The sequence below is a fragment of the Polyodon spathula genome, chromosome 38, assembly GCF_017654505.1.
Source record: "Polyodon spathula isolate WHYD16114869_AA chromosome 38, ASM1765450v1, whole genome shotgun sequence".
Lineage (NCBI taxonomy): Eukaryota > Metazoa > Chordata > Actinopteri > Acipenseriformes > Polyodontidae > Polyodon > Polyodon spathula.
This window is the reverse complement of record NC_054571.1, coordinates 977,888-988,154: the sequence shown is the minus strand read 5'-3', so window position 1 is coordinate 988,154 and position 10,267 is coordinate 977,888. Positions and strand designations below refer to the sequence as shown.

Here is a 10,267-nt window from a genome sequence, read left to right as displayed (position 1 = left end):
TTTGTCCTATCTTAGATTTGAAAAAAAAAGAAAATCCATAGCTTTTAATGGTGATTCTTCATTTATTTTGAGTAAAAGGAGACAAAGAATACATGTAATAAGTATATAAATCTGTAAATTCCAGATCTAAGTGCTGTAATTACTGGACATATTTATTTTTACATGTAAGGTAGCCTAATTAAACAATGTTGCCTGCCAAAACACATGATCAGACACTTTGAAACATGTTGGTTTAGAAACACATGCAAACTAGCTTTAGGCTACAGTATGGTTGTTAATCGAGAAGCAATCAATATCTGATTAAAAGGTATTCATTTATTTGTGTAGCTATGTATTTATTTTTATTATACACCATAAGCCTGACTTCGTTAAATGGGACAGATGTGTCGAGTATCCTTCCTTATTTCTCGGCCCTTCAGAATTGTGCCTCAGCGGTGTCTGATAGTTAGCTTATAACTCTTTTAAGATGTTTATTACTTTGGTGATACTGTGATTGAAGCTTCGTCCAGTTTGCTATCAGTACACGTGTTCTCATCAGGGAATGCATAGCTAAAACAGCGTGCTGACAAACTCCCTGGAAATGTGCTTTGTGCATTCCCCCACCCGGCTTTATTACCTTCTGAAAACAAAGCGGTACAAAATGAGAACTCGTGGAAGAACCTTGTAAACGCAGACTCTTTCAGCATTACGTAGCACATGCAGTTTTAATGTTGTGGAAATTGTAACAAAGCTAGCAGATCCATCGTGCCGGAGGACAACACAGATCTGAATGGCTCCACTGCAGATCCGCAGACGCCCTATCAGAGACAGGGGCGGATTGCCCTGCCGACCTAAGCCCTCCCTACCCGGGCAGTGCTCGGCCAATTGACACAGCAATGACACAGCCTGGGTTGGAACCTGTGATCTCCAGGCTATAGGGAGCATCCTGCACTCCACGCTCCTGCTTTGTGACTGTTTGTAAATTATATCATCGGTAGCCTCTATATCAGAAGCCCTGACTAAATTAGACTTTTGCCAGCAACAGCTACGAATTTTAAATTTCCAAAGACAAATGTTTAAAAAGTATTCTTATTTTATGATTGAGGTCTGTTGTGGCAGTTTCTCTATCCAAATGGAACCAATCATAAAATATATTATTTTTCTCTTTGGCGACGATGTAAAACTGGTTAAGACGCGAGGCGTGACCGTTGTCCCTGGATTCAGACTTGATCAGTTGAAAACAGATATAATATAATGCGAGATAGGATTTCCTAACTAAAGTTATGCTAGGATAGAGCACTTAAGAAATTATAGCTGCCTGTGACTTAGGAAGTGCTACTGTAATACCAAGTTAGGAGAAAAGCCTATCCTAGCCATGAAAGATAAGATAGGAAAGCAAGTTAGGAAATTACTCTGCAACATGCCCCCCCAGGGGTGCAAATCTGGTACTAGATTCTAGCACCAGGGTACTTCTTATAGTACTAGCAACATTACATTTCTGTTTTATTCCTTGGCAACAACAAATACGTTTCCAATTGGGTTTGGACTACTCACATGACCCAGCCACATACACAGGACAGAAGGTTCACATATATATATATATATATATATATATATATATATAGATATTTTTTTTTTTTTTTTTTTTAAAAGGAAAACTCCAGAACTGTCTGCAATTAAAAATTCCTTTAATGGTCTCATTGGAGAACCCCACGGAGTGCTTGTTGAACACACAACACACCCGCCTAACCGAACAGAACCGAACCTACCTGCCTCCGCCCAGCTGTCATCATAAAACCAGTAAAAGAACAGTAACACAGCAATACTTTTTTTTTTTTTTTTTTTGTTTTAAAAAGAATTGGATGGGGTTGGTCAGGCTGCAGAAATCGATCTTAAACTCAATGCAAAATATTGACTGTATTACAGAAATAACCGTAAGGCAGAACCGTTTCTCTTAAACGTGCCAAACATTTCCGAAACGTATTCAATTATTCTTTCCACTTTGCTAGGTTGATTGCCCATGTGTTGCTGGGATGAATACACTGGTGAAGGATGTGGGTGTGAACCAGTTTAAGAATACTGTAAACCAGTGGTTCTCAACCCCAGTCCTCAGGACCCTGTGTCTTCCAACTGAGGTCTCAATTACTTAACTAAACCCTTAACTGAACTAATAATGTGCTTAATTAGGCCTTTTTAATTGTTTGCAGCTCTTAAACAGCTGGAAGTATCAAGTTAACTCTCAAATCATTTCTGTAACTTGAAATCTGCAGCTTTTTGGGTCCTTAGAATAGTTATAAAAGGTCTAGTTAAGTACTATTAGTTTAAGGGTTTAGTTAAGTAATTGAGAGCTCAGCTGGAATGAAAACCAGAAGACACTCTGGTCCCCGGGACCGGGTTGGAGAGCCACTGCTGTAAAGGGCTGGGATGTGGTATTTTCTCCCCTACTCAATTTGTGTATTTCTCTTTTTTATTTTATTTCTTTAGGGAAACCCGATGTACTCAGTTCGATGGGGGTGGAGGAGTGGGGATCGGGGAATGGGGAGGACGGGGGGGGTGTGGTGGTCTCATCCGGTGCGTAGGATGATGTGCACCCCAGAATCCGTGAACACGGGTCCGCTCATGTCCCCCACTTTCAGCGCGAACGAGGCGTCTTCGAACGGCTTCTGCATCTGGCCTGCAGTGTGGGACAGAATCACAGAATCACAACATGAGAAACACAGCATGGGAACAGCAGGGCTGATGCAGGGCTCCTGAAGCTTAACACTGTGAACTGCCAAGATTAACGACATAGACAAACAAACATGTTCAACTCCTAGGGGTGGATACACATGGTTTTAATTTATATGAGGAAGGTTTTGACTGATTCCTTATAAAATGTTTCCTGTAGAAGAAGGCATCGCAAAGTGTAATAAATCAATGAAGGCACAGTGAAGCACAGGCAAGCATTGCAAAGACCAGCAAGGTACGGAAAAGCAGACCAGCGGGAATAAGGGAGTGGCCAAAAGATGTAATCAATGAGACACGGACTTGCATTACTGCAAGGCGACAGTTGTGTTAAACACACACTCAAACACAACATGTAAAAATGTCTTGTATACCATTGATTTGTGTATAATATAATGGGACTTAATTTCTGTATAAACATTCCTTTTCAAAAACAAATATTTTATTCATCAAAAAAAATGAGATTATAGATAGACGGATAGAGATAGATAGAGAGAATCCACACTTGGATATTTATTTGTTACGTGGATGTTTTGGTGTAGTTGCCTTGAATGCTTCAGCTTTTGACAGAGGTGAGTGTGGCTAGAGTTATTCTAAAACAGGGGTGTCAAACTCAGTTCCTGGAGGGCTGCTCTCAATTACTTAATTGAACTAATTATTTGATTAACTGGACACATTTAACACTTCTCTTCAGGCCTCAAAATGTTTCACAGCTAGTGTACCTTGAATCAAGTGCATTCTTAAGTCCATCAACTGTAAAAGACCTTGAAAAAATATTAAATATGTCAAATTGAACAAATCAGATCAAGTATGTTAATTGGAGCTTAAGTTGGAATGAAAACCAGAAGAGCCCGCAGCCCTCCAGGACTGGAGTTTGACCATCCGCTGTTCTATAGGCTTAACTTGGAATGTGAAATTGTACAAAGCTTTTAAAAAGCGCTCTAGCACCACCTTGTGGCCCTTAAGCATTGGTTCCTGGATTACAGCTGAGCAGCTCCTGGGGACGGAAAAATCAAGACTCCTACCCCATAGCAGCTTAATCCATGCCATGTGTTAATACCAGTCTGGCTAGCCACAGTGTACAGCTAACCAGCTCAAGTGTGTCTTATTATTAAACTCCTAGTAAAACCAGGAATAGATCAAACCGCTGTGCAGTGGTAGTCTCAGCTCATGCAATCAATAGGAGGCGAAAGGTGGATACTATTGGAGAAAGCGAGTGTGTAACCAACTGTGGTCAGAGTAGTGGGTCACATTTTACTGGAGAGCCAGAACCTCATACAGTTGTAGTGGCAATGTCACTGTGCAGTATAATAGTTGCAGCATGAAATGGTGTTCAGAGGAAGATGGTTACTGCTAGATTTTCCTTAAAAACAAGGCCGCTGCATTGCATTTTAAATCACGGGTCTGTGGCGTTGTTCATCTTCGCTAAGAAAATTCTAACTGCGAACAGTACTGCCTTCAGCTACTGCCAAAAGCTTTGCACCACCCTAACACATTGCTTCATGAAGTCAAATGAAACCTGCTGAACAATGTTATGTTCACATGTTGAATTATATACCGCTTTGTAGTTTTCCATGTACTTAACAAAAAATCTGACAAATTACGGCTTCCGTTAGCAATACCATTTTGTAGTTTCTTTGATTACATGTTAAATAAACTATCTAAACTATGTTCTCATCATTTAAAATAAATAAATAAATAAATAAATAAAAATAAAAATAATCAATCCTAAAATTCTAGGTGATGCAAAACTTTTGGCCAGAACTTTACATGTATATTCACTGTCTTTTATAACAAAAATAAACAAAAAATAAAAACCATGATGTTACTTCCAGAAGGGATCACAGCTATCTTCCCATGGTAACCTGAGCCTGTCTATCTTTACCCGTGAAAGCTGGCGGGGCTTATAACTCCTGAACACCTAGTTGGTTTGATGTGAAAACGTCTTCGCACTGGTGGGAGACTCGAAGAAACAGTTTTCTCCTACCTCTGCCAAAGGACCCCAGATCCCCACCATTGCGAGCGGAGCTGCAGTCACTGAACTGAGAGGCCAGCGTCTCAAACTCCTCGTCTCCAGACTTGATCTTCTCGATGTACTCTGCAAAGAGGAACAGACACAACCTCGCTGTAAACGTTTCCACTTCCTTTTTTAAAACCAATTCCTCTGAAGGAACTGGAATTTGTATTTTGGAAATGCAACCGTCTTCTAAACAATTCCACAGGTCAAAAGGTAAAGGATATATATTTCCGCCCTGTCTGGGGCTCATGAGTGCGGCTGAACTGTAGTTTGACTAGTGAAAAGCTATGGAGAGCAAGTAAAAAAAAAGTACCTTTCGAGTTAAGGTGGGAGAAAGCCATAACTATAGGACTGTGGGTAGTTGGGACTTATGCAATTATAAGAGCCAATCAAATTGCGTGAAACTCATGCATTTTTGCTCAAAAGAGCCAACTTTCTAATGTTTCGGTATGTTTGTCAAGGGAAACTGTTTTTGAAAACAAACAGTGGAGGTTTGATACCACGGCAACTACACACACTTATTTCTATTTAAATTATTTAAATATGTTTGTGATGTCATTTACTTCATATTTAAATTATTTAAACCTGGTTGAGAGTCTACTTATCCATTCATTTTCCTTTATTCTATATTGTACATGAACTAATCTTATTTGTCAAATTGTGGGTATCTATCTAAATTATTATGGTACACAAATAAAATAGCTGAAAATAACAGGTTCACATACCTGATGGGTTTGAAATCGTCTCCGGTTAAGAGAACACCCCTCGGCAAGCAAGCAAAGTATTCTCTTAGCCAAAGTGTTCTCTAACACAGAGCTGACCACCAGACACAATATGAATCAATAAATAAATAAATATTGCAATAACACACGCAGTGAACAAAATAAGAGAAAAGCAATAGGCAAGTGTATGCAGCTGCAGCTCTAGATTATGAACTCGAAAGAGACTGAATGTTTTTGATGATTCCGAGTTATCAGGTTGCAAAACAGTACTGTACCAGTCGTGAATGAATCGCTAGCAGACCCATGGTGTTCTTTTAAGTGACGTTCCTGTTCCTTTAGGCGGATCATTTACAATGTTTCACCACAAGGGTGTTCTCTTAGGTGAAGTGTTCTCTCAGGTGAGGTGTTCCTATACGCGGAGTCTACTGTATCTGGAAAACAAGGCTGCTGGGCCATGCTCCGAGGCTCTCCGCTCACCGTGTATCAGTTCCAGGGCCTCCTCTTTGGAACGCGTGATGTTCTCCTCTCGCCAGGACGACGGGCGCCGGGACTGGCTGTGCTTGACCAGCAGGTGGGAGCAGCGCACCTTGTCGGGCTCCCCCTTCCCATCCGCCGCCCCGGACGGGCGCTCCCACTGGCTGGCATTTGTGATGTGGTTAAAGTAGTACACACGGCCTGAAAGGAAGGATGGAGGGGAGGAGGGGTGAGAGGCGAGGACAGAAGGGTTGGAGTTGTGAGGGGAGGGGAGGAGAGGTGGATGAACAGAAGGGTGGGATGGAGTGAAGAAGGAGAGGTTAGATTTAATTTGATAGTGGTTCCTGCGGTCAACATTGTGAACTTAACACATCTGTAATACTGAAACAATGAAACACTGCTGCAATATAGCAGCAAGGGAGCATGGGATTAAAATCTACTGCCGTTGCAGTCTACCGTTTTGGTGCCATTTGATAAATGTTTATTTCAATAACGTCGTTTCTGTTTGCCTTTTTTTCTTCTTTTTTTTGAGCATGTACTTTATTATTAATAGTCCATTTTTTATACTAACATTTCAGTCCCTACCGCAAGATGGCAGAACTACATTTCCCATCATCCTCCTGCTCACATATGTAACCGAGATGGATTTACCAGTGAGCAAGAGGATGGTGGGAAATGTAGTTCTTTGAGGTCCATGCGGGTACATGGGAAGCCATCTTGAGGCACAAAATTCTAGTGTGATGGGGTCAGTGTTGTGCGATGCACTGCCGTTACGGATTCTGTCCCATCGGCGAGATGAGAGGAGATTAAAAGCTCTAAAACCACAAATGCACATGAGCCCGGCTCTCTTGCATTGTGGTTAAGGTGCTCACTTGCAGTGCGCTGGGTCGCCACCCTGTTACACCAGTATCAATCAAGCAGTATACAGTTTTGGATTATATGGATGGATAGATAATTGAAGTCATTTCCCCAACTGCAATCAAAATTGTAGTATTAACAAAATAAGCTTCTTGCAGTGGCAACACTTAAAACTGCGAAGTCACTGTTTGTTAGTCAATTATACTGGCTTCGAATGAAAGCAGCATGCCTCAAATATAAAAAATATCCAAACTGGATTTTAATAAGGACTTGAAAAACAGGCACTGCCAACCTTGAAAACACAGTCCGTATAACCCGTCGGCATAATATAGATATTATATACTTTATTTAGGGCATGTCATATGCTAAACTATAATATATATAGCTATATATATTTAGCATGTCATGTGCTACTTTGATATACAGCTCAAAAAGAGGGTTAATTCTCAAAGTCAGCAATTAACACCATTAACACCGCCCGCCACCCTGCTGCGTTCTTAAACAACCGGACCTCGTTGGCTTACCATCTTACCGCCTCATCTCCCTTTTTAAAGCATTCGAGACGCTTCTGGGGCAGCGCGCCTCAGCTGAATGTGTGCGTGCTTGCTTGCTTGCTTGCTTGTGCCAAACCCAAGGCCTGCATTGCGAAGGAATGGGCGTTAATATTTTTTTTCATGCCCATTCAGTTCAGAGACTCTCACCAGTCTCGCCCTTTTCTGAACGTATTGATAATATTTGAATAAAATGAATAAAAGCTGCCTCGTTTTCAAGCAACATACATGCATGATATATATATATATATATATATATATATATATATATATATATATATATATATACACACACACACACACACATACACACACACATACACACACACCAAAAATGGTGGCTGCATATTATTTCTAAAAACGAAAACAGCATACATACATCGTACAACAATAAAATAAAAAATGCGTACCATATCAATCCTGACATGCGGTTGCAAAAAAAAAAAAAAAAAATGTTTCAGCGAAAAAAATGCCAAGTCGTGAGGGAACAAACGCATTGCATCGTGTGGAAAGCACAAATTCAATGACCGATATATATATATATGCATCTCCAAAGCGATTCAATCAATGTGTGTGACGAGACAGCTTCCCTATGCATCGGGGTCCGCTGCACAGCCTAGCTTTCCTTGCATCGAAATGGAAGCGACGCGGGATTTGTACAAATACTGACTTATTCTTTTGCACCGGAGAGATTCGTATTCACTGCATTCCCGCTGCAAATCATTGTGTTTTTTAAATATTTTACCTGAACTCCGGCTCTGGCGTTTCTCCCACCCCGAAGGTAAACTTTCATCATCTGCCATTTTTTCTGCATTCATTTGCAAAGACAAACCCACTCCCGCCGGAACTGTGTTTATAACTCGACGCTTGCACGGTGACTGACGTGCATTTCTCCAACCTCCCTGCTGCTTCAAATGCAAATTTCTCCAGTATAGCTCAACCCCCCCACCCAAAAAAAGATTTCAAAACACACCAGCCTGCAAATCGTAAACAAACCACGCCTCTGTATGAATTGTCGCAGTGTTTATTATTGCCCTGAATAATTTATAATTAAGCATTGTTTGGAATTTAGATTACCAGAACACAGTGGGTGCACATGTTACGTGTTGTTGTTGTTGTTTTTTTTTTTTTTTTTTAAAGAAGATAAGCATTTGTTTAGTTATAGGTGATTAAACAAAACATATAACAACCTGGGGCTTTTTTTTTTAAAAATAAATCACAAATATCTGTATTTTCAAGTCATGTATCTGAGGTTTCGTCATATGGGCTCTAAATGCCTATAATTTGCATGAAGGTACAGATCGCTTTAGAGCCAAAATGACGCAGTTTCTTAACCCGTTCCAAGAAACTTCTTACGTCACTGCCATTCGCAAGCCCCACTGCGATTGGTTGCAGCAACCGTCATTCCACCTCAAAGGCGTCTAAGCGGTGGTTATTGGTTCTGGTAAATATTTGAGGCGGTACCTTCCGGTCAGTGCGTTAGCAGAGTGGAAGCGTGTGTGTTGATAATTTTTTTTACTGATTTTTTTTTGTTTAGCGGAGGCGTTATAAATAAAACGTCGGTAAGTAAATCGGGGTAATATAGAGTGAGCGCGTTTATTTACAAGTTGATGGCTCAAGAAACCGTAATGAATTTTGAGCTAGTACTGTTATATATTCAAGTCAGCAAAGTTCATATATTTAATCAGCAATTTTAATACGTTTGGTTACTTTTTTTTTTGTGTAAGTAAAAAAACAACGTTCTTCAGCTGCGTGGAAAGAAACGTGAACACAGCGCAGTCAGCGTGTTGCTTGCTGTCCTCCCTCTCTCCAGGTTACAGCGCAGTCAGCGTGTTGCTTGCTGTCCTCCCTCTCTCCAGGTTACAGCGCAGTCAGCGTGTTGCTTGCTGTCCTCCCTCTCTCCAGGTTACAGCGCAGTCAGCGTGTTGCTTGCTGTCCTCCCTCTCTCCAGGTTACAGCGCAGTCAGCGTGTTGCTTGCTGTCCTCCCTCTCTCCAGGTTACAGCGCAGTCAGCGTGTTGCTTGCTGTCCTCCCTCTCTCCAGGTTACAGCGCAGTCAGCGTGTTGCTTGCTGTCCTCCCTCTCTCCAGGTTACGGCGCAGTCAGCGTGTTGCTTGCTGTCCTCCCTCTCTCCAGGTTACAGCGCAGTCAGCGTGTTGCTTGCTGTCCTCCCTCTCTCCAGGTTACAGCGCAGTCAGCGTGTTGCTTGCTGTCCTCCCTCTCTCCAGGTTACAGCGCAGTCAGCAGGTTACAGCGCAGCGTGTTGCTTGCTGTCCCCCCTCTCTCACACCGCAGCAGCGTGTTGCTTTCCAGGTTACAGCGCAGTCAGCGTGTTGCTGTCCTCCCTCTCTCCAGGTTACAGCGCAGTCAGCGTGTTGCTTGCTGTCCTCCCTCTCTCCAGGTTACAGCGCAGTCAGCGTGTTGCTTGCTGTCCTCCCTCTCTCCAGGTTACAGCGCAGTCAGCGTGTTGCTTGCTGTCCTCCCTCTCTCCAGGTTACAGCGCAGTCAGCGTGTTGCTTGCTGTCCTCCCTCTCTCCAGGTTACAGCGCAGTCAGCGTGTTGCTTGCTGTCCTCCCTCTCTCCAGGTTACAGCGCAGTCAGCGTGTTGCTTGCTGTCCTCCCTCTCTCCAGGTTACAGCGCAGTCAGCGTGTTGCTTGCTGTCCTCCCTCTCTCCAGGTTACAGCGCAGTCAGCGTGTTGCTTGCTGTCCTCCCTCTCTCCAGGTTACAGCGCAGTCAGCGTGTTGCTTGCTGTCCTCCCTCTCTCCAGGTTACAGCGCAGTCAGCGTGTTGCTTGCTGTCCTCCCTCTCTCCAGGTTACAGCGCAGTCAGCGTGTTGCTTGCTGTCCTCCCTCTCTCCAGGTTACAGCGCAGTCAGCGTGTTGCTTGCTGTCCTCCCTCTCTCCAGGTTACAGCGCAGTCAGCTTGTTGCTTGCTGTCCTCC

General features: G+C 42.5%; 1 protein-coding gene across 1 annotated transcript; it reads right to left on the bottom strand.

Annotated features, from left to right (window-relative positions):
* Positions 1-1,650: 1,650 nt before the first annotated feature.
* pin1 (peptidylprolyl cis/trans isomerase, NIMA-interacting 1) lies at positions 1,651-8,211 on the bottom strand. Its single transcript, XM_041235679.1, has 4 exons — positions 8,071-8,211; positions 5,920-6,117; positions 4,691-4,801; positions 1,651-2,653 (listed from the first exon to the last, which is right to left on the bottom strand). The coding sequence occupies exons 1-4, from the start codon at positions 8,141-8,143 to the stop codon at positions 2,544-2,546; spliced, it is 492 nt and encodes a 163-aa protein (XP_041091613.1). The 5' UTR covers positions 8,144-8,211; the 3' UTR covers positions 1,651-2,543.
* Positions 8,212-10,267: the final 2,056 nt, after the last annotated feature.

Bases quoted from the DNA above. Each gene is read 5' to 3' on its own strand.
- pin1 (XM_041235679.1), bottom strand. From the start codon at position 8,143: ATGAATGCAGAAAAAATGGCAGATGATGAAAGTTTACCTTCGGGGTGG. The intron at 6,118-8,070 runs GTAAAATATTTA...CCTTCCTTTCAG, and splicing joins ACGCCAGAGCCGGAGTTCAG to GCCGTGTGTACTACTTTAAC. The intron at 2,654-4,690 runs GTAGGAGAAAAC...CCCACACTGCAG, and splicing joins TCTGGGGTCCTTTGGCAGAG to GCCAGATGCAGAAGCCGTTC.